At 41.9% G+C, this 25,318-nt stretch overlaps 1 protein-coding gene across 2 annotated transcripts in view; it reads right to left on the minus strand.

Moving 5' to 3' along the window:
- Positions 1-4,302: 4,302 nt before the first annotated feature.
- The window catches only part of nlrx1 (NLR family member X1), a gene marked incomplete at its 3' end in the record, with an annotated part of 33,843 nt that continues 12,827 nt past the window's right edge, over positions 4,303-25,318 (minus strand). The window contains exons 5-12 of one of the 2 annotated variants that reach the window (XM_084019932.1): positions 16,576-16,807; positions 13,694-14,849; positions 11,226-11,409; positions 9,680-9,775; positions 8,104-8,190; positions 5,449-5,700; positions 5,148-5,352; positions 4,303-4,437 (exon numbers count right to left, since the gene is read on the minus strand). In XM_084019932.1, the coding sequence (XP_083876058.1) occupies positions 4,303-4,437; positions 5,148-5,352; positions 5,449-5,700; positions 8,104-8,190; positions 9,680-9,775; positions 11,226-11,409; positions 13,694-14,849; positions 16,576-16,807 (2,347 nt within the window). The remainder of the gene's footprint in view (positions 4,438-5,147; positions 5,353-5,448; positions 5,701-8,103; positions 8,191-9,679; positions 9,776-11,225; positions 11,410-13,693; positions 14,850-16,575; positions 16,808-25,318) is intronic. The other variant, XM_084019933.1, reaches the window with a different exon arrangement.

Raw genomic sequence — 25,318 nt, forward strand, 5'->3', positions numbered from 1 at the left:
AAACAATAGTATATTGATCTGAAAAATGGACAAACACTAATTTTATTTTAGAAAGATAGTACAGCTCAACATAATGTATAGACAATGAAGCATGACATAAGAGGAAATACTTGTAATTTGTGTACTGCATCATGAGTAATATGTATGCAGATGTTTTACTGTAATATAGTTAATCAGTGTTTTATTAATTTGAACTGTATGTTAAACTGTTGAAGGACAATAAACCATAAACACTGACTGAAAAAAATATGTAAAGCATACATATTTGTTAAGTTGTAAACACTTTAACTCTGGTGACCTGATTTGGGGGATGTCATTATAGGTGAATATGGTTATTGTTTTCCAATACTTTAGATAACTAGATTTAGTTGTAACACACCACACCATCCAGAGTTTGCTATTTATTATGTCAAGTAAAGTTCATAGACAGTTAAGCAACCGTTCTGAACCATTTATTTTAATGAATGTTTATCCACACTATTCTGGAAGGCACATACCTGCTACCTCCTTCACATGGAGTCTCTTCTTCCTCAACATTTCTTTCAGCCTCCTCCTGCACCATAAGGGCAGTGATGGGAGCCTCACTCTCTTCAGCCTCTCTGTCACTGTCAGACTCACGTGAAGGACACGGACCTGCTTCGGTGCTGCTAGCTCCGGCCAGGCCGGCCCCTGCTGCAAACATCTGCGTGATAGTTAAACCTTTAGCAGCCTGTGCTGCTAGAGCTTTTCTTTTCTTTTCCCTCAATTTTTCTGCACCACCTTTGCGTTTTTTAATTTCCTTCTCCATTTTTGTTTTTCGTGTGGTGTTATGTTGTTGTTGTTTTTTTCTTTCGCGCCGTCTCTCATCATTGTAATAAAATAATAATAATAATAATAATAATAATAATAATAATAATAATAAAAAAAAACGGCCGTCCATCGGCCCATTAGTGACCGGCCCACCGGGAAAAGTCCCGGTACTCCCGATGGCCAATCCACCCCTGTGCTCAGCAAAAAACTAATGTTTGTCTTACCTGAATGATAGCGCTTTTTCCCTTTTTGTTAACTCAGGCGGCCTGGTGGATCAAAGTAGTTTACGTCGTTCCAAAGACGTGTTACTGGCCTCAAGACCCAGTACTTTGAGGTAGGGATCAAAGTAGGTCTCGTCGTTCCAAAGACGTACCTTATACTGTTCTCAGACCCAGTACTCCGAGGTGCTTGTTTGACCTCGGGTTTTTTTACTGACTTAGCAAGACTCCCTCCTAAATCAAAACTACCCGATAGGAGAATCCCTCCTCTCCCCCTTTTTTTTTTTTTTTTTTTTTTGTAACTGGTCGACTGTTGTCAACACAGTTCTCTGTGTCTTGCTAAATGAGTAGAAAAACCTTTTCACCCGATCTGGTAAAACCCTTTCTCGGCAAGTTGAGAATCCTGGATTGCCTTGTTGCTTCTCGGGCTTGTGGCCCCCGGACTTTAAACCGTGCAATCCTAGACAGCTTCGCAGCGCTTTTTGGGTCTCCCACCCCCTCAACGCTTTTCGGACCTAAGCCTAAGCCCCCCGGATTTTAAACCCCACGCTTTTTTGGACCGTAGCCCCCGGACTTTAAACCTGGCTGTCTATTACTGGCACCAGACGCAGTCTTCGAGATCCCAGATCTCAGTTGTTTTACCAAATGGTGAAAATCCTCTCATTCAGGAATTTTGTGTTTGCCCGATTTGTTTTAGATGCCTCAGATTCCTCCTTCGTTCGGACCCCGTCACTGCTCTCCTCTCCAGCCGGGCCCGCCTTGCAAGGTGTTCAGGTCCGGTAGTTGGAGAAAAGAAACAGATATTGGGCCCCACGTTGGGCGCCAAATGTTAAAAGAATTTTTCCGTAAACGAATAAATTCACCCAAGGAGGAGATCGGAGAAATAAGTAAAGTCGACGTCTGACTTTAATCTTGTACAAGAGGAGCAGTTACAGTGCAACAACGTGTGAGGATGCTACAGAGGAAGTGCTCAAATCACTGTTGTGACTTGAGTCTTTTAAAGGCACAGGAGATGATGCGTCATTGACAGTTAATCTTCATGCAGAACTAGACATCATGACTACCAGGCCTCTGATAACATTTAGGTCAGCCATGGGGATACTAAAGTAATAAACAGTTCAACACATAAAGCTGTCTTTCTATCAAATGTCTAATTATGTGGTTGATGATTAAAAAAATAAAAAATAAGATGATATGATGAAATATGATAAATGTATTCCTCGAGGATCTGGAGTGGATGTAAACATTCTAGAACATCCCCCGACTTTCACCGGTCTAAAGTCAGCGCGTGTGTGTCAGAGAGGAGAGACGCTGGATGAAGCGGTGTGCCATTAATTACACTAAAACACAGTAGAGACTCTCGACGTGTCTTTTATGAGACTAAATTAATTGGCAATCAATTTCACTTTGTCTAAAAAGATGGTACCCCTTGAGGTGATTTCATGTAAATGAAATTATTATTCAATATCACCCACACAATCAAACGTATTTGTTTATTATTTAAATAATTTTCTTTAAATATACCGGTATATACACTACTCACAAAAAGTTAGGGATATTTGGCTTTCGGTGAAATTTATGGAAAATTTGAAGAGTTCATGCTACAGTGGTATTATATCATGAAAGTAGGGCATTTAAGTAGAAGCATGCAATGGTGATTTCATCATCTCAAACTATTTATTGAAACAAAAGCCAGCAGTGGTGGATATAACACAACCAAAAACGTCCACGTCTGCTTTCTGGGACTCTTCTAGTCTCTCTGTGTCTCCGTGGCAACCTGCTGATGACACTCTGTGACGCTCTAAGCTCATTGGCCACTTCCCTCTGACAACATCCTGTTTGAAGCCTCGCATGGCGATGTTGATCACTTGTTAGGCGTCGTCTTGGTCTCATGATGTCAACATGTGAACAGCATGATGAAGATGATGTTTAAATACAGATTCTAATTGAACCAGGACATTGATTGGTCGATTCAAGGATCAAACAGCTGTTGTGAATGTTGCCGCTCAGTTCCGTGTTAGAGAACAGCAAGTACTGAAACATTGAACAGTTGGACATGCATTCAAATGTTTAAAGAAGGTCAAATTAAGTTCACGTGTAAAGGTCATAGTGCATTTTAGGTTCATCCTGAAATTTCACCTGAAAGCTGACCATCCCTAACTTGTGAGTGTATGATTTCACTCTTTCTCTGCCTGACTCTTCACAAGGAATCACTGAATAAGTGAAGAAATAAACTCCTTACAAATAAAACATTCTTCAATCTTCTGAGGTCAAGAACGAACCTTCCAACTCAAAATAAAAGTTGCCTCAATACATAACAATGTTATTTTGTAAGTTTTTTCATCTGAAAGGATTGTGTAAAAAAAAAACTGACTTTATTCAAAACAAGGCTAGTTATTGTTTTGATCATTTTTTTTATTTTGATTAACTTATTTATCATATCATACTCATACACAAGAGATTAATTTTCATTTTGATAAACTCATTTATCAAATCATATTCATACACAACAAGAGATTAATTTTTATTTTTATTAACTCATTAATCAAATCATATTCATACACAACAAGAGATTGATTTTTATTTTGATTAACTCATCATATACATACACAACAATGAAAAAACAGATGTAGTTGAAACAAAACAAAACATTTCCAGCAGCATTGGTGATGTATCGACACAGATTCAACATGAACGAGTAACAAATCTTTTAGTGGATTGGACAAAGGAGCCCCACTCAAGCACTGTACAAATTTGAGGTACTTGTACTTGAGTATTTACATTACATTATACTAGAAAATATAGTACTATTTATGTGAGAGCTTGAGTTTCTGGTCACTCATTAAATCAATGGTTCCCAATTGTTCTGGCTTGCACGTTCTTACAGTAAAGCAGTGTGCAGTGACTTAATTTAAATAATAGTTTGAGGCCGAAAGAGATAAATCTGCTGATGATTTCATTTTTCACAAAAAATTAGAGAAGAAACCAAAAAAATGATGACACATTTGTGTAGCAGGACTCTGCTTTCCCTTTTCCCTGACCTAGTAATCACTTCTCTCAGCTTGTGAGATAGGAGCGGCTCCAACAAGGAAATTATGCTTACACGTCGATTCATTCAACACTGAGGATGTCAGATAGAATATTTACAGGAAGAAGAAGGTGCTTAGCGATGTATCTCCTCCAGTTTAGACTGGCTGCAGATGTTTGTGCTGTGTGGAGAGACTCAGATTAGAACCTGACATTTTCCTGTGAACACTCATTGCCCTTTCACCTCACGGTTTTTATTGGTTTCTTATTATATCCTGAAGGTAGTGTCCTTCTCCAGCATATGGAGCGTCTGCCGGACTCCCTTCTCCACCCTCCGAAAGTGCAGCCTCTTCCAGAGGCTCTGCTGCTGCTGACGCCCCCACTCCAGATCCCTGAGGAACACCTGCACACAGGGAGACTGGGGGTCAACAAAGACAGTGAATAAGAAGTGGACGTAGTCATCGTCCCTCAATTTTGGCCAGCTCCATCTTGGATATTGTGACCATATTTGGACTGTGGAGGAACGACAGGTGGATCTGATGAACACGAGCGGTAGAGAGAGCAGCACCCTTACTGGATCTGGATCCATCTGGATTCTGGTGTGAAGCTGATAACAGAGTTAGCTTCATAATTCAAGGTCAACTTCACAGCTAAGTGTTAAAGTCATCTTAGTAGCTAACTGCATTGGTAGTGTGGAAGTGAGCTGTCAATCAGCAGGTAGCCCCGCCCCTAAAGCATCCCCTGCTTTCTGGTCTATTGGACTCTAAATGGACCATAATGTACTAAATGAACATCATGCTGGATTGAAGAAGACTTGGAACTACAGATTGAGACCATAAACTCATGTTTACTATGTTTAATGAGATAATACATCAAGAGAGAAGTAGGACCATTTTCTCATAGACATCTCATTTGCAACCAGTAGAGTGAATGCATGGCTTCACTTTTCAGAACCTGAGGTTGCCGCCTGGGTGACTCAATGGACCTCATGTAGGAATACACTAATCTAAACTTCTTATAGTTTTTTAAGCCTGTTTTTGCTCATGTAAACTAAATGTTAAATGTGTTTTCCTCTTTCTGTCTTCCTGAGTGTTTTACACTGTATACTTGTACCTTTAGCTGCTGCTTGACACGTTCATGGTCCCAAGATGAGGCATTCTTCCGTATCACACTGAGGATGGGGTGCCAGTTCTCGGAGATGTCTGAGCCCTCAGTGACTGAAGCCAGGACCTTGACCTGACGGTCTCCATGGCTCTCGGGAACACCTCGGGCATACAGGGACTGCTTCCCCACATCACTGAGAGAGTTCAGGTACAAGCTGCACAAAGACACAAGACACCACATCAACAACAAAACTGAGTATGTAGTGACATTCTTCATATGAATGTAAAACGTGTAGTGAAGAGCTGCTTACTGCACTGTGTGAATGCAGGGGTGTTTCCTGCAGGCATCCACTAAAGCCAGAGCAGCTTCATCTCCAATGTTGTTATAGGCCACGTTGAGCTCCTGGAGCCCTGTGTGCTGCTGGAGTCTCTCAGCCAGCTCCAACGCCCCCTGGTCTCCAAGACCAGTGTGCATGAGTGACAGGTGTGTCAGGGACTGGTTCTCTGGCAAAACCTCCAGCAGGGTGCAGTCTCCAGACTCCAGCAGAGGGTTGCCACACAGTCTGAAGGACACAATTAAAGGGATAGTTTGGAATTTTGGACATAAGACCTATTTTCCAAGTGAGCCGGTGTGTTCGAGGCGTCTGGAGACGTTTTCAAGAAATTTCATTCAGTTCTTCTAGTTGCCGAGTTCGCTTATGCTATGGCTAACGCAAGTCAATGGTTCTTAGCTAGACAGGCATTAAAAACAGTCTTGCCCACTCCACAGTGCACCCGAGGCAAATCCATTGTAACGGCAGACTATCGATGTACATATGTGTTGATAGAATGTTTGAAATAAAACCAACCTTGCATTTTTAAGGATTTATGTCTCAGCAGCAGCAGCAGCAGCGTGTCATACTTCCTAGTAGGCTATGGCAGCGGCGGAGTAATATCACCTAGCACTTATAAGTTACCGGTTCTATAATAGTTTGTTTACCTGCTGTCATTGCTACAGACGCAGAGTAGCCTGCAGTGCTAGTTTCTTCAATCTCACAGAAATGGCCACTTTTGGAGAATATACTGAAACTTTTGAAGAGTTTTTTTCCACCCAAACCCAACCGTACCTGTACGAGCCTGAATATACAGAGGAAGAATTGCGCGAGAGGGATGCTCAAAGGGCAGAACGTGAACGAGCGTCTGTGGAGACCGAGATAGCCCCCGCTGGAGCTGAGAACCAGGACCGAACAAATGGAGACTGGTGGTGCCAGGACGAGGGTTTACGGGTCTACGGACGGAGCAGAGGTCCGGGTTCGCGGTGCGTAATTGTGGCTTTGCGTGGCCGTGGGCTGCCCGGTGTTTGAGTGAGCTCCAAGGGCTTTTCACCCAGCTCTGAGGGCACGAGGCCCGACTATTCGTCGGTGTTCATGTGTCTATTTACCGGAGGGAATCCCACACAGATATGTACATCGACAGTCTAGTGTTTTAATTGATTTGCCTCGGGTGCATTGTGGAGAGGGCAAGACTGGTTTAATGCCCGTCTAGCTAAGAACCGTTGACTTGCGCTAGCCATAGCATAAGCGAACTCGGCAACTAGAAGAACTGAATGAAATTTCTTGAAAACGTCTCCAGATGTCTCGAACACACCGGCTCACTTGGAAAATAGGTCTTATGTCCAAAATTCCGAACTATCCCTTTAAACATTGCTGGTCTTCTACTTGGACACTGTACATGCAATAAAGATGTAAAAAAGTCAGTTTTCATAAAAAAGTACGTTCACACACATTACTCACACATCTACAGGGTTTCATCAGTCATGGCTGAAATAACCACTATTATGTTGTAAAGTTGTAAAGTCCCAGATAAGTTGGGAAACAACAACATCCAGATTTGTTCGGTGGATTTCACCAAGCTGGATTCACTGGATCTAGCGAGACACACGTCGGGAACCCAAAAATAAACTATTTAGCGACATTTAATATCAATAACGAGATGAAAAGGATGCTGAAATAACCATAACCATAATGATGGTGATCAGTAAAAAGTGTGAAGTCATGCTTTGTTAGGCCTGTCTTCAAGACCACAAGCTAACTGCTTTTAAAATGCTTGTTATCTGAAAGGAGTCTGGTTGATGGGTACTAGGCTATGCTAAAACTATAACTGCTCCATCAATACTCCAAATAAGGTCATCTAGACATAAATACAGCAGAGACCTTGTTGTTTGGACCACAGACAGTCTCTGGTGTCTCCACATAGTCTGGTCTGGTCTCTGGACTAATGTGAGCTACTATTGTAGACCTCTGGGGACCACAGACCCAGGAGACAACATTTGTTTCCTCTGACTCAGCAACGTCAGTGATGGCAGGAGGAGAATCTCAACACTGATAGACTTTGGTGTCACAGCATCAAGATATATTGTGCACATTCAGTATGTGTGCTGAGTTGAGCTTACCAGCTGAGAATGTCGCTGTGGCATCACAAGGAGACAGGTGTGTGTTTTATGTTTTAAGACGCTTTTGTTTTGAGAAATCAATTCTCCCTTGAACTATATCTTTTTTTTGTCTGTTTTTTCCCAGTGACATTGCTCTGCCTCACCCCACCTGCACGCTGAAACCTCTCATGATATTAAAACATGTAAAACCCTGAAGTAAGTTACAATGTAGCTCTGGAGGAGAGGAGGATCCTCCAGTTGTCTGGAAACCCATATGTTTGTTAAAATAATACATACATGAATACATCCCGCTGATGGAATAAATTTGCCCTGTAGTCACTCGCTGATAAATCACAGGCTCCAGGAACAATATAAAACTGTTATTCTCTAATTGCCGTCATGTTTAATGTTGCAGTCAATCTCTGAGAACATACTGTGTACAATTAATTGACATTTGATTGAGATTCCAAATTCAAAGAAACATGAGAATTCCTTTGGACACAGGCTAAAAGACACATCACGCTATGAATTAAAGTATCTTTAGTAGTAGTCTTACTGTAGAGATCTAATGGAACTCTTGGGGTCTAGCAGCAGATCTCTCAGGAGGATGCAGGACTCAGGACCCAGGCTGTTAAACTGTAGACTGAGGACAACTGAAACATGCTGACACATATCACACAAACACAGCGTACACATGCTAAAAGGGCATGAGAGTCATCCAAAGTCAATAAAATGCATTTAAAAGCAGCAGTACTGAGTGCTTTATAAGTATATTTAAATAGACACACACACACACACACACACAGAGGCCTGGGAGACAGAAGGTTCTGCATAGTAACTTGGCTGTTCCTAGGAATGTGCTCTTCTGGACAGAGATCTGGGATGTTGATCTGCTGGAGCCACTGTCCAAGTATGGGGGTTACAGCCCTGAGTACTCCGATACCGCCGGCACCATTGATGCCTTTACTTTCCACTTGTTGTTTGTCCACCACCACGATGTCCGGTTGATTAGCCATCACCGGTTTATCAGTCTGGATCTGGAAGTCTGACAGGGTCTTAGCTAGGTCATTCTAAACAACATTTGGAGTTACCTTCCATTTTGACCTTAATACTCAGCACAGAGTTGTTATGTGTTGGACTGTCTCAGGAGCATCTTTGTGCAGCCTGCTTCTCCGGGGTCCTGTCTGGTGTGGTAGACCCTGGCCTACACCTGGGGTCCTGTCTGGTGTGGTAGACCCTGGCCTACACCTGGGGTCCTGTCTGGTGTGGTAGACCCTGGCCTCTATTGATCTTGTGTTCAGCACCAGCCATGATTAGATGATTATCAACCACTTCTTCTATCTGTGGTACAGGTGATTGTCCATCCATAATGGTTTCCGCTCTTCTTCCTCCTCCTCTGGTTTCTGCTGTCTGATATATTATATACTGTATAAATATATTTATATACTTAGAAGGTCATCACTGCTGCCCTTCCTGATGTACTCCTGGAGCTTGGTTATTTCATCCTGGATAGTGGCTCTGATGGTCACTTGTCCTCAAGGTAGCTAGCATACAGCTGGATGTCTTCCTTGTCTTGATATCAGTGGCTTCTATCTCTTTCTTTGGCCTTTCCAGGTTATTATACCTGGAGGTATCTGATGCTCAGATCTTGTTGTTTCCATTCATTCCATTCAGCTGACTTTTTCAGGACTCGCCTTACTCTGTGCAGGTATTGCTCACTGACTTTCTTGTGGCTCTTTATGGTTTCGATTTGCGTGAGGGACTCAAGCACAGATTTTCTTGCCTCTGTTGGATCCATCCATCGTCTACCGCTTATCCTGTATTCAGGGTCGCGGGGGGCTGGAGCCGATCCCAGCTGACATTGATTGAAGGCAGGGTACACCCTGGACAGGACGCTAGTCTATCACAGGGCCAACATGTAGAGACAGACCATTCACACTCAGTACAGGCAATTTAGAGTATCTTGATTCTGATTTTTAACCATCTGGATTCTGATCTTTTTGACCTTCATGCATTTACTTTGTTATGCTTCAATTAACACTGACATTTTCCGAGTAGTAGAACATTCAAAATGTTCAGCATCATCTAACTCACTGCAAACCACAACAGAACAGTTATTGGTTTTGCCTTACTTGAGATTATGTGTGTGTCTGAAGGCAGGCAACAGCATCTGAAGCATGTCATAAGTCAGGAGACAGGAGGACAGGTCCAGCTTTTGAAGGTGATAACTACAGGGTGATACCATAACACAAAAAAAATCATACTCATTAACATACTCATTAGTTGAATTTATAGAAATACATTAACAAACTTTAATATTGCTATAATGTGTTCAAATCAATTTAAAGCTGCACTATGCTATCTCATGGCAGTGGTTTTACAAGGCTGCTTAGTGTAATTAACAACACTTGTTTTACCTACCCACACCACAAAAATACAAACCCAAAACATAAAACCAGAGTGTTTTTCTAGTTAATCTGCTTTTTATTAATTATCATATTTATTTAGACATTACTTTGAGAAAAGTACACCGCTGCTGTCTTCAAGTAGTCTATTTAACACAAGCACAACTACTTGTCTGTCTGAACAAAAACATGGCCTCAAAGACTCAGACTTTATCACAATCGATCCAAAGGTTGGGGAAGTACACAGTGAATCATTTTAGCTAAATGCTAACATCAGCATGCTAATAAGGTGTCGTCGCTATTCAGACAGACGCTCAGACTCAGCCAGTAAGGATCAGACAGATGTTGAGACTCAGCCAGTAAGGATCAGACAGATGTTGAGACTCAGCCAGTAAGGATCAAACAGATGTTGAGACTCAGCCAGTAATGATCAGACAGACGCTCGGACTCAGCCAGTAAGGATCAGACAGACGCTCAGACTCAACCAGTAAGGATCACACAGACGCTCAGACTCAAGGTACGTGTCCACAGGCAGCGGTGTTTCCCATTCATTGTCTATGTGAAAAGCCGTGCAATGCATTCTGGTAGCGTCGTGGCGAAATTTTGAGAGATGGTGCGTGAGTTGGCTGCTCCTCATTTGCATAAAGTTAAAGTTGAATCTACTTTATGCTAATCAGAGGCACCGGGCTCGACTCGCCGCCTCGGGAACGCTCGCGAAAATATTCTAAACTGAATCTTGTCGATCTAAAATAAAGACAGATTCAGCAACTGCATAGATTATTTCTCGCTTAAAATGTTTTCAGAAACACATTTCGGTGAACTATTTTCGTAAAATAAGAGAAAGTTTCCAAACGAGCCGCCATGTTGGGATTTGAAATCCGGGAGCAGACAGGCCACCGGTGAAAGCGTTCATCCAATCAGGTGCAGCCATGAAGTGGTTGTTTGAAGGAGAGCACATGTCAATCATCCTCTAGTGGCAGCCCACCAAGCGTGCAATACTGGGAAGCGGCACGTCCACTCGCGTTTAAAAACGTCCCTGTGGACACGTACCTTCAGCCAGTAAGGATCACACAGACGCTCAGACTCAGCCAGTAAGGATCACACAGACGCTCAGACTCAGACTCAGCCAGTTAGGATCAGGCAGTAATGCTGCAAATCTGTAATGGATCCGCTTTGTAAATAAAAAGCAATTTACAAATAAAAATATCATACAGAAAAAATAGACTAAAGTCAAATACTTAAAACACAAATAAAACCACATTCCACACTTTACCTTGCAGGGGTGCATGAGAGCACAGAGCTCAGTACAAAGCACTTCAGCGACGTCATACGAATGTTGCTGAGGTTGATGCTTCTGATTGAGGTGAGAACCTCTGCAGTTAGTCTGGGGTTCTGAAACTCATACAGGAGGACCAGTAGATCCATCAGCTCATCTGGCGGTTGTGGCTTGCTGAGCTCTAGTATTAAATTAGATAAAAGACTCTCAATATTCATATAGCTTTCTGTCTAAGCCAAAAATAAAATAAGTGTACTTAACGGACAAAAATGCATCAAAGTCCTCCACTCTTGGCCCAGGCAAGGCCCGACCAAAATGCTATTATTTGTGGTATATAATATATAATAATCATGGGGCACATATCCTCCCATACTCTTTTAGATATAGCTTGTCTCAACTCACTATGCCCAGTACAATCATGTTAGAAATACCTGTGAGAACACATGAAGCTACACTATATTGCCAAAAGTATTCTCTCACACATCCAAATAATTGAAATCAGGTGTTAGAACAAAGTGGAAACGATTGGGAATGACAGCAACTCAGCCAAAAAGTGGTAGACCGCGTAAAATGACGGAGCGGGGTCAGCGGATGATGAGGCCAGTGTTGGGCAAGTTACTTTAAAAAAGTAACTAGTTAAAGTACTAGTTACTTCTTCCAAAAAAGTAACTAAAGTAGTTACTGAGTTACAAATTCTAAAAGTAACTAGTTACTTTGGAAAGTAACTATTGCGTTACTTTTAAATAATTTTTAAATACTTATGTGTCAAATAATTTGGACCCCATCTCCATCCCTCTTTGAAGGTCAGTGTTTCCCCTACCATTGTACAGGCCTGGCGGGTCGCCAGGCCAAGGAGACCTGCCGCCAGGCCAAAAAAAAAAATCAATATGCCAAAAATAAGCCACCTATCAATTCATTCATAAATCAATAATCATTTACATTAGGAGCGACTCCGCGCAGCCAGTGGCGGCGCCAGAGTATTTTTTCTGGTTCAACTACGGTGGGGCTAACTCATACGACGGTGGGGCTCAAATCAATGTCAGAATTTCAATGTGAATATATAACAACACCCAGTGGCGCTGCCAGCCGGAATCCAGTACGCACTGGGAGGACTTTTTTTGAAGGTGGAAAAAAATGGCAATCGTGCCGAGGCACGCTACTGATTGCGCCCTTAGGCAGCCTATGTTAATAAAATGAGCTTTGTTTTTTGATAAGCTGTGGAACTCTGAGTTAACCTATTTCTACCTGAATTTCTATGAACTATTAGGCTGTTGAGTAAACCTATAACTTATATTTTACTTGATAAAATAAGACAATATATGCACTCATATGTCGTTTTAGTGTTTTACAGTATCTGTAGCTATTAATGTGATGCTCCTCATTTTCCAGCCATATTTTTCCAGCCCCTAATTTTGGATCATTTCCATCAAGCGGCACCTTAATAAGTCACTCTCTCCTTGAATCCTTGAAAACCTTGAATACACTCTGGTTGAACAAAAATGTTGAATGCAAATATAATAATTGCAGAATTGCAGACTGCTTGCTGTGCCACCTGACTTAATCCAACTGCACCAATACACAAATCCCACGCGTCTCGTCTGTTTAGGGTTTTTTCGGTGGGTACCACCGGGCCTGAAAAAAATTCTAGGGGAAACACTGAAGGTTATTCAAATATAAACCATTTGAATTGGTATATGTATTTTTTTTGTATTTTCGTTTATATTTAATGAGGGAACAGGTTACAGGATAATCAGAGCAGAGTGTAATGTGTGACAGTGGGGCAGAACGTTTGTGTCACTCCAGTTGTTGCGGGGACCGTAAATAATGCGAGGCTTCCCCCGTCTCATCAGACGCAATCTGGAGACGAATGAGACGCACCGTGTCCTCATTTACTGTGTCTTACCTGCTTTCCTTAACAGGACATATATCTGCCTTACGGTGCCCTATCCTGGGACCCGTAACATTTACGTAATGTAACTTGTGTGTGTCTGATCTAGTCGACTACTCGCTCGTACTGCTCAACTTTGCTGCGCACAGTGTAGTAAGAATGGTCAAAAAGTCCCATAAACACACTCCTAAACCCTGTGAAAAGCCTTCCAGAAGAGTTGAAGCTGTTATAGCTGCAAAGGACCAACGTCATATTAAACCCTATGGAATAAGAATGGGATGTCACTTAAGTTCATATGCGAGTCAAGGCAGGTGAGCGAATACTTTTGGCAATAGAGTGTATTTCTGAATATGCCGAGGGTCACTCTAGTCAGTGTTAACTGTTCAAGACATGCTTGCAAGGAATTCACTGAAAGTGCATTAACTTTTACCTAAAAGGTATTCAAGATGTTTTATGTTAACTGCAACAGAATTCACAGCATTTAACAATACAATCATTAATACCAAATTGAAGTCAGTATATGTGTCATATTTGAAGGCAACCTAGATTCCAACAAAAAAAACTGAAAGAAACATACCTCTGACAAGATACTTCCTCAGGACCTGTGTGATCCGGGCCACAGTGGTACTCTGAATGCTGCACCCAAGTTGCTGGAGAAGGACACGGTTACTATAATGCAACAGTCCACCCATGAAGATGGGGTAGAGCTCAAAAGGCCGGCCCTCACTGTACTGCCGTGGCTGCGGGCCATGGAATCCTAGGAGGCTTTGCTCCACCTGATCAAGGACATCATCATTGTAGCTATCCTCTGTGCGGAACATCTCAGCAGCAATGGTTCTGGCAATGCTGCCTTTGTTGTAATTGCAGATTTTCTCATAGAACTTTGGAAAAAGCTTAAGGAGGTTGAATACAGCGAATATTCGGAGGGGGATGAACTTAGAAATTATGTTGACGAAGGCATTGACGTCCTCACTGGCCGGACCAATTGCCTCGGACACCTGCCTGGTCAGCTTCTCCAGAGCTGATTTGTTCTCTCCTAGAACCACGTAGAGAGCAGCCAGGTACTCCTGCATGGCTGGGACAGCAAACGAATACCACTTCTCATCATTCTCACTGGGTAAATGCTTGCCACTTTCTACACAGGGAGCCAAGAAGAAGTCTAGCACATCAGTCCGAAACATGGCCAGCTGATGTAGCTCCTCATCCGTCTTGGTCTTACCTCCTATCCACTGCTCCAGTTCCTTGTCTGAGAATGATGTGCGTTTGTTTGTCACACCATCAAACGCAAGTTTCCCAACGGTACGGACTACATACAGCATCAGGGAACTTTGGTGCTCCTGAATGGGCACATTTGTCCCTGTCCCTGTGCCAAGCACCTCACCTCCAAAGTTCAGCCTGAGGAAACTGGTGTATATGCCAGTCAGTGTGCGGATGGGTGCCTTGGCATCAGTAAAATGGAGGAAGTGTAAGGTAGCACATGTAAGCCAGCAGTAGGAGGGGAGGAAGCAGGCAGTAGCCAGCTGGCTTTCTCTCTGAAGGTTGAGGTAAAGCAGCTCTAAAAGAGCATGGGCCTCATTGATACGTGAAGTCTCTCCACTCTTCAGTAAGCGACTGCTGAAGTAGGCCCGCTGGCGGTCTGGGTCATTGAAGCCACAAATCTGTGCACAGCGACTCACATACTTCTGAGGGATACGGTCCACGGCAGATAGTCTGGTGGTAACCAAGATGCTGGCCTGGGAAACATACAGCAGGAAACTTCCATAACCACCAATCACACGGCTTACAGTCACATACTTTAGTAATAAATAAGGATTAAAAAAAAAGGACACTTTTGCAAACTCCTAAGTTTGTTACGCCTATTCTCATTGATTTAGCTTGGAGAGGAACACAGCTTCTCTCTGAAGAACAGAGTCAGGCCCCTAATAAAAGCCAGGTAAAGAATAAGAGATGGGGAGAATCACCTGTACTATAATAGATCACAGAGTCAATTATTAAAAAAATAAAAACTATTCCATCAGTACAACAACAGAGCCATGTCATTAGGGCTGGGAATCGTTAAAGGCTGCCTGAGTTACATTGGTTGGACTGTTATTTCAGTGCTTTACAGTGTGCTGTTGCCTTAGTAGCAGGAAAACAAGCCAAACTGTCACCTGCAAACATCATGTTTCAGTGAATGTGGTGGAGAGTCTCAAAACACACACACACACACACACACACACACACACACACAGAGAGAGAGAGAGCAGAAGACACAAGTTAAGTGAAGGTTATAATAGCGGTGGGAATCTCTTTGCACCTCATGATTCGATTATGATTCAAAGGTCAACGATTCGATTATAAAGGGATTCTCGTTGCATCTCAATGCAACAATTTTTTTGTGAACATTTCCATGCATGATTTAAGAAAAATAAATTAAATCTGAGTTTGTTACTCAGTTTGCTAGTCACTTCCTACTTTTGTGATAATCAGTAAAGAAAATCAACAGGTTAATTACCTTCTCTCATATTTTATGAAAGAAAAGGGTTTTCTTTGTCACAAGTATGACTTCCTATGAACACTAAGTCCTCCTGTTACAGACGATGAGCATATCCCTGAGAGAACAACAGTATACTGTAGCCTTTATACAAATAAAAATCTTTCAATGCAATAATTAATGCAGCTGCATTTCAACACATCACAGCGTAGCGGTCTGTGGTTTCATACAGAGAAGAACAAACAAGTAAAACCATAAAACCAGAGACTGTCCGTGGAACAAACTACAAGGTCGCTGCCGTATTTATGCCGAGACGACGTTATGTTCAGTGTTTACGTAGCCGCTACGGTGTTAGCCTAGCTTAGACTTTATACTCATCGTCGTAACTTCAGCATACTCTTTATCCGTGTATTGTAATAAAATCACAACGTCGTTTATTGATAGCGACCAATGAGATTCACCGCCCCCCCTCTGGGTAAAGCTATAAACTCAGACAGGACGCCGTTTAGTTCCTGGTGTGTCTGGGACTTCGCAACATGTACAAAGCAGTATTAGTGTTTACTTCAGCCATGAATGATGAAACATTATCCATGTAAATGCAGCGGGTGACGGTCGGATTTCTCTCAGCCATGTCTCTGTTATGTGCAACGCTACATACTGTTCGGGCGCTGCTTTTCAGAGTTCTGCCTTTTGCGTTCCGTGAACAATATATAATAAAATTAATTGATTTTTGACTTTTGTGAATAGATTAAGAATCGTCCACGTCCGCATTGCGATGCATCTAAGAATCAATTCCCCCCCCCCCCCCCCCACCCCTAGGTTATAACCTGTGTGTTTTGAGAATCCGTAGCTTTTACCATTTTAATTAACATGTTCTTTTTGTTTTTCAGATCCCCAATCTTATAGTAATTTTGTGCGGCCCGACAAATAGACAAACAGAACAGGAAAGAGTAATAACATTGCAGTGATGGTGGACCCTCCCTTACCTCAGGCAGCAGGTATTTCCTCAACAAGTTTACCACCACAACACCTGGAGGCAGCACCTCATTGGGATCACTGCAAAGCTCTGTGGCTCCAATTCTGAAGTCCAGTTTCATCCTCTCCATCCCATTGAAGAGGAAGAGCACATCCTTGGCCTGGTCTCCATCCCCACTTAGCATGGGGTGTTTTCTTAGGTGGAGGTACTTCCTGCTCACCAGGTCCCTTAAGGAAGCCATCCTATAAGAGAAGGGGTACATCACATTGTGCACTATTGTAACACCCTTTAGTTACACACACACTGTAATCCCCAATATTTCTAGTTCAACTATGTTGAGCTACAGTCTGATTGAGTTTTGTAGATGTAGTTCCTTTATTTCACCAGCAGGGTGCGTATTCCCTGCTTGTTTTTTTCCTTCACTGATGCCGATGAGGACAGAGACACTAGCCGAGAAGAGAGCTTGCTAATGTTAATAGCTAGACTAAAAGTGGTTAAAACTTTATTTTGTCTTGAGTTATTGATCCGTGAGGTATCCACAATCCGTGAGGAGGTTTTTTTTTGGAGTACCGGACATTACCGTGTTGTTGTGTTTTGTCGAGGAAAAACTCCGGTGAGTAGCAACAATTAGCGCTCAGCATAGCATGCTAGCGGATGCCGACCACGGCTAATGCTAACTCATTTCCTTAGTATGTGTCGATATGTTTCTGAGAAAATGTTTAAAACCAACCGGAGGTATGTAAGAGTGTGTATTTGAGTTGAGAATGTGGTTAATGTTGTATTTCTGTGTGGAAGTTATCAGTGCTAATCGAGCTATATTGCTATTTGCCTCGTGCTATGGCTAAAATGCTAGTTAATGCCAAACAGCTAACCAAGCTGGTTTTGCGAGCTGAAACACGTGCAGCTGTGTGCATTTGAGTTAGTGAGGGACAGTAATTCGGTTAATCATTTTAAAACATGATTGATATGTGGTTTAATTCATATTTTATGTGCACTATGCGGTGGTTAAAGCTAAAAAACAGTTAAAAACATTTCATATTACACACTTTTATGTGTGTTGGCTGTTAAAAATTCATTTTATAGCTGTATATGAAACATTGTCAATGTGAATAGTCAAGTTCATTGATTTGAGATTTAAAAAGAGAATAAATACTGTGCAGTTGATTTAGATAAATGTATAAAAAGAGAGAAAGAGATTAACAATAGATATAAAACTGCTGCTCTATGCAGGTTGGTTTTATTTTGGTGTATGAAACGATTCTGATGGCGAGCCAGAGCCCAAACCCGAGGAACGTGGAGCAGGACACCGGCATACATGCGTGGAGGGTGTGACGTCGGAACAGCTCATAGTGCATCTGGAGAAAGCATCTATCACACCATACAGACAAGACTCAAAAAAAAAAATCACACTACCCGGGTAGATGAACAATTACATGAACAATTGCACTACCATACATTAAAGGACTAATACAAAAACTGTGGACACTGACTAAATTGGACATTTTACTATTTTTGGACTTTATTGGACTTTGTTTGTTTATTATTTTGGGCCCATTATTTCATTTGTACTTTGAACAATATTTTTCTTTTTCATTTGCACTTTAAACAACATTTTTGTGAGTTGTAAATTTGTTTATGCTGTTGGTTACAACTGAGGTTTTGAATGGTAAATACCAGGTTGAATTTACTGGGTTTTGATACATAGAGAAAATCATTAATCCAGATATAGCTGAGCTAATTCAGTGTCGGTATTAAGAGTGGCTTTCCTGCCAATAAAGAATTGTTTTGTTACTCTTTTCTAAACTGTGGTCCACGTCATTTAAATCCTCCTTGAGCGAAACTATTTCTTCTGATTTTGGCCTAACCTTAAAAGTACATGATAGTCACCTTAGCCCATGTACTGTAGACATGTGTTACACTATATTACTAACATACCGTACCAACAGCAGTGCAAAGCAGCAGTCATTGTATAACTGGCCATACCCATAATCAGTTCATTGAATTTAAGTTGTCCACTTTGTGATTCGATCAATACAAATACAATTCATGTGGTATACATCAAGCATCTCTACAACATTCTGATGACATTTTCCCATGGAGGTATTGTGGTTCACAATTTGCACGTCTTATTTTAAGAAAAATTAAATGTCAAAATGTGGGCAGGTGTCCATGTGTGGGACCCACATTAATGTTGGGCATATGTTTGGACATATTTGTAATATTAATGGATATTGGAATAAGAGGGGACATAGACAGTAGGGGAATTCGACTTGATGTAGCCGCCTGCAGCGCGCTACCTAACGTGATGTATTGTGGGTTGAAAGCGATGTATGATGGCTAGAATTTGTGTCCGACTTAGCAGCCGACTACAAAGACGTCACAGGGTCGCGACCATATCACGTGACCCAAAACATCGCGGGAGCAAGTTTTTAAGAGCCGCTTCTTGCAGCGCTTGGCAGCGCGGTCTACGACGGCTGCAACCGGCTTGCCCACACCTCCACTACAGCGGAATGTTCTCTATTGGCTAAAAGTTCAATGACGTGTGTTCAGGTCCGCACTCGGCGGCCACCTTGTGGTGAAATGATTTGCCTTTTTATTTTGGTCGCTCTGATCTCATATAAAGTATATTTGAGTACGTAATGCGTCTACATACAATAGTACGTGAATTTGTGTACGCGAGAAATGCCCGGATGTACAGTATACTGCATTGGCAAGAATTTCTGAGTATACAGCGGACCTTGCTAGATTTACTCAACTTCCCCAAAATGCATTGCGGCTCGTCTGACTTCTACAAAGTTTTGGATAATGGCAGACGAAATCGGTGATTCTGGCGACAGCCCGACACAAACCGCGTACCGTAACACGATTTTTATGTTTCCAGCTGACTTTTAAATCGTATTGATAATGAACGTTACTTTATTGTTGTTGGAATTGTACGTTAACGTTACGAATCGGAGGTCCTGCTAGCCGGCTAGCCTACAGACGGTAATTTACCATAGAGGTTAGTGGGCGTAAGCAAAGCGGCAAATGTGCTATTTTTTACCGACGTTAACTAAGAATATAATGGTTATCTTAAAATGTGGCTATATATTTACTAACAGTGATTAATAACGCGGTGCATCGTTGTCTGTTAAAGGGACGGATGCAGACACTGAGCGCCTCATTCGGTGGAGGGAACGATGAGGAGAAGTTCACCGGCAGGAGGAATGCTGCTATGAGAGGCTTCATGTAAGAAAATGTGGTATTAAATGTTATAATTCTCATATGCAGGGCTCCGTTTAAGTTCTGCTGTTGCATATTTAGCTACTCAATGATATAAGGTTGAAAACCAGCATATATAGATGGGAGATGTCCTGCTCTGCTGAGATGTCTACCTGAAACGTTCTGTTGAACAGCAAGAAATCATCAATGAACTGTAACACTTTTATATTTTTCATATAGGATGTTTATTGAAGAACGTGGGATGGAGGGAAGGTGGAGCCGGATGGACAAAGAAGAAGTGGGAGAATATGAAGCAGAAATACAAGGTGAGTTGGGAGCAGTTTAAAGTATTGAACACTACATTCTTAATGTGAAGCATAAAAGAAACAAGATGATATTGTTTTTCTTATAAATAATCGGGTAAAGTCAGTGCTGGGTAATATCTACAATGTGTTAAAACATCAGAGTCCATTAAGTTGATCCCATGTGGAACAGTATTACAGTACATATTATAATATATGACTAGTGGTGAATAGTTGATCTAAACAATGATTATGAGAAGTGTTGTTTGTATGAACTGACGGTGTCAGCACTGAGGGAGGAGAGGTCACTGCTGCACACTGGAAGGGTTTGTTGTCATGGATGAGGTGATGGAGCAAAGACCTGCTATTACCCCACTACACCCCATCTCCTCAGCCATGATGCCAACCACTGCAGCAGGGTCTCTCCTCCAGAGCAGGAGGGAAATAGACCTGCAGGCCTAAAACATGAGTCATATATATATATATATATATATTCAGATATTTATAAACTTATAAACTGCACTACTGATAAACAGAAATAAAACCTCAACAATAATCATGTTCCTGCAACACAGGGACTGCAGCTACGAGCCTCTGAGGATGTCCCAGGAATGCTGGTGCCTCTGAGGATGTCCCAGGACTGCTGGAGTGGCTCGTTGGATTCGTCGCTGTCACCCCCATCACCACCGTGGAACTATGGACATGGAACCCATCTATGCTCCCCTAGTAAGCAATGGACGAGGTTCCCCTTGGAACGCCTTGAAAGACGGAGGTCCTTCCTTAAATCCCCTTTCGAAATAGAGGCCCAGTGGGGGAACATGAGGATTGACCTGCAGTACGGACCTCTGGCACCAACCTGTAACAGAAAACATCAGATACATTTATTCTGAACGTTTTCCTATTAATTTGTTGATAAACAGTACTTATTTCTTCTTATCGTACACGTATTGCAACCTGTATATATAACATGGATTATTTGTCTAATAAATTATTCACTAATAGCCCACTACTTATCCCATCAAACTCATACATGATATTATTAAAATGACTTATATTAGCCTACATGTCTGTTGATTTTGTTTATGGATGCATATGCCTGTCTTTTGATGATCAAATAATAAAGGAACTTATTTAAACCAGATAAGTCATATTACTTACTTCAGAGGGAAATCCAAATTCCATGTACATGTGAATAATGAAGCTCCTCCGACGGGCTGATTGCCTCCGTCGTCTCCGCAGTGAAGGTGCTGGTGTTCCGTGGTCAGAGGTATAATACGATCTATGAACGGACGATTAATGATCGATAAAAGCTGCTTAATAGTCACAATTGATGGCGAGTGAAGCAGCTACTCAGGTAAGAGGAAGAAAGAGGGAAGCGTGGGAGCACGTATATATAATAACCGTAGAAAACATTTGACAGTTTAAATTTGACTTAAAAAATATTTAGAAATATTTAATTAAGTGTAATAGTAATCATGCTTTATATTTTGATTGATTTTGACCGCTAACGTATCGATTCAGTTACGCGAGAGAAGATGAGGATGTCAATAAAGTTGAAAACATTTTTTTGTATGAGATGTGTATACTTCCATGTGAACAGTCTGAGGGTAACAGCATACTCGATTTTCATTTAGTAGACACGATGAAGTACATACACGTTGAGTATATAGTAGGCAGTACGTTAGTATGGCATTTCGAACACAAAACCACTGTATTATTTTGTGCACCATTTAAATACATCCCAATCTGGAATAATCTCCGGTTCCTGCACCGGCGGAGCTCAGCAGTCTGCAATCCAAGCCTCGCCGGAATCTCAGCAGCCTGCTGGTCCCCTTCCTGCCCGGCCTCCCTCCAGGTCCCTCCCACCCACCCTACATATCCTGAGCCCCTCCTCCAGGCCTCCTCTGCCCGCCCTCCTGGACTATTGAATTGTGGACTGGGGGGGGTACTCTCACGACTGTGGGTTTTTGTAGTTTTGATTTCCTGTTTTATTTGGTAGTCCTTCTGTCTTGTGTTGTCACGTGCTTTGCTTCCTGTCTTGGTTTCCCTCCCTTTTTCTGTCTCCCAAGTTGTGTCTCATTGTCTCGTCAGCCTTGCCTCTCGTTCTCCCCAATCTCCATAGCCTGCCCTTGCGTCTCCACACCTGTCCGTCGTTGACCTAATCAACCCTGTTGTATGGATGATGTATATGTATACCCACCACCTGGGGACTGTACTATAAAGCAAGATTTGTGCTTAGCGAGGTAACTTAAGCGTTAACTCTGGGTTTTCCCGTCCTACAACACTGGTTCACTTCTTACCGGGGTAGATCGCCATGGTAACTTACGCTGTGTAGCTAACCTGCTCCGGAGCAGGTTATGTTCCTGATAAGAGATCAACATGGAGAAACACACCGCCGACTGACCAATCAGCTGTCTTGGTGCGCGGATAAAAAAAAAAAGAAGCTTGGTGGATCGTGAGAGGGTCTTGTAGGAGAACTATAGAGTGTACAGAGACCGACAAAACCCTTTTTCTATCCCTGACGATGTTTTATATGAGAGATACAGATTCTCATCAGAGGGAATGACTTTTCTTTGTCAGCGTACAGCCTACTTTGAATTATGTTTTATATTTATTTGATTTCTTCCAAGTCCGTTTTACACCGCTGGGATTGCAGCTGAAAGAATGAGGCTGATATTGTCATAAACCATAAAAATTATTGTCATAAAAATTATTATTTGTTCATTGCGCTACTTTGAGATCTACGGGAGCCGAACCCCTGTCACCTGCACCGTAGGTGACAGGGGTTCGGCAGTTGATGCAGTTATGTTGCTCCGCTTTCTAAGGATGAGCTCATTTTCTCCATAAACACTCAGTAATATCTAATAACACTCTCCCGGTTGCCATGGTGAATCGTAGTATCGGAGCTCCATTGATGATGGCTTTGTAGAGTCGGCAGGCACGCGCGTAACTCACGATTGTCATACTCAGAGTTGATTGAACTAACTCAGAACTGCTGTTCTGGAACCGAAAACTCAGAGTTGCCCATCTTAGAGTTGGTTGACTCAGAGTTCAGGGTTAGGTTCAGAGTTTGTTGAACCTGCTTTCTGGAATGGGCCCCTGCCTGTGTCCTGGGGCCCGTTTCAGAAAGCAGGTTTAGTGAAAACCTTGAGTTAGTTAACCCGGGCAACATACTCCGTGAAACCTAACCTGCTCGCTAGCAGGTTTGCTTCAACATACCCTGAGTTTCTCCTAAATGTCTCCGTCCTTTTTCTGGAATCTGAACCAACTCTGAAAAAATGTGCCGTCCTTTCCTCGTCAAGCTAATCGATATGGAAATAAAAGTGATTCTGGCAGCTTTACGTCAGGAGAGAATTTTGATTACTTAGAAGAAAATAGGGCTGGGCGATAAATCGACATAATCGATTAATTCGAGTTTGTGGTTTGGGACGATTTTAAAAAATGAAAATCGATTTTCTCTGCAAGTTCCTCCGTCGCCGCCGCTCCCCATGGGCTCCCGTAGTTCATAGTGGGCTCCGCCCTCCCCCCGCGTTTCCTTCCCACAGAAACACAAACACAAGCAACATGGCTGCAAGCACGGAGTTTGTCCCCAAAAAAGGCCACGTTTCTTCAGTGGTTTGGAAGTGGTTTGGTTTTGCGGCTTCCGACCTCGAACAAAGTACGGTCCGGTGTAAAGTTTGTTTAAAGCCTGTCGCCACTAAAGCTAGCAGCACAACCAATTTGTTTCAGCATTTGAAACAGAACCACGCAACAGAGTGGGACAACTGTTGTTCTCTACGTGTACAAGACCGCAGCAGCCCACAAACACATGCTAAGAAGCAGTCAACTTTAGTCATTTTCTCATTGCATCCCATACGACAAGAAAGGGTCCCGGTGGAAAGCTGTAACGGATGCAGTCACGCTGCATATCGCGAAAGACATATGTTTGCACTTTATCAATCCTAATGGGGAAATTGATCTGTTTTTGTAATAGCCTGCAATCCTATGTTAAATTTATGTTTACAAAAGCGTTTTTTCCAAGAGGTAGAGCTTTTATTTATTTTTACAAAATAAAGGTGCACACTGTTTAAAATGGCAGGACAATTTTATTTACAAAAATGCTATTTTAAAGCATAAAAATCAAAGCAGTTCTTTAAAAAATGTCTGTCATTTTAAGTTTTTTTTTTTAAAGAAGGAAGTAAATTGAATAAAATCGTAAATCGGAAATTCAATTTTTAGGCCATATCGCCCAGCCCTAGAAGAAAATTACAGTTTTTCCTACCGATCACCTATCTAAACAATATTCTCCGACATTTTCAACATTTCATATCGCGGACATAATCCAGATTCTTTACAGAGCTCTTTAGATTTTTTGCGAACAGGAGATTTATGAAATGTTTAAGGACATTTCTTTGTTGAAATAGACGCTTATATTTACTGTTTAATATGTAAAACATGATCAAAATCATATGCTTTAGTCTAAGTATTTGCACAACATTCTTATGCTTAATTTTCAACTAAAGCCACTTTCTTTTTGTGCCTGGGGGGATTACACCTACATGAAAATGATTATTTGTTCATTGCGCTACTTTGTGAACTACAGGAGTTGAACCCCTGTCGCCTGCACTGTAGGCAGCGTTGCTAACCGTTACACCACAGAGTCGCTCTATGAAGGAGAAAATAAAGCCTTATCACCTTTAGATCAATCGACTGTTTCATTCAGTTATACACATTAAATCGGGCCGTAAATGTCCGCCAAGCCAACTACTTCTACTTTGATGCAGTTTTGTTGCTCCGCTTTCTAAGGATGAGCTCATTTTCTCCATAAACACTCAGTAATATCTAATAACACTCTCCCGGTTGCCATGGTGAATCGTAGTATCGGAGCTCCATTGATGATGCCTTTGTATAGTCGGCAGGCACGCGCGTAACTCAAGAGTTTACATCCTCAGAGTTGATTGAACTAATTCAAAACTGCTGTTCTGGAACCGAAAACTCGGAGTTGCCCATCTTAGAGTTGGTCGACTCAGAGTTCAGCTTTTGACTCAGATTTTGTTAAACTTGCTTCCTGAAACGGGCCCCTGGCCTGTTTTTGGATTACTGTTTGTGAGTTCTGTTTTTTCCTTGTGGATTATCTTGTTCCCTTTTTTAATATAGTGTTCTTGCCCTTGTGGCCTCCCTGGGTTTTTGGATGTTTTTTGTTAGCTTATTATTTAAATAAACCTTTTATCTGCATTTGAGTCTATACCTGCTTGATTCCTAGTATACCTG

Source organism: Eutrigla gurnardus, assembly GCF_963514095.1.
Source record: "Eutrigla gurnardus genome assembly, chromosome: 10".
In the NCBI taxonomy this organism is placed as follows: domain Eukaryota; kingdom Metazoa; phylum Chordata; class Actinopteri; order Perciformes; family Triglidae; genus Eutrigla; species Eutrigla gurnardus.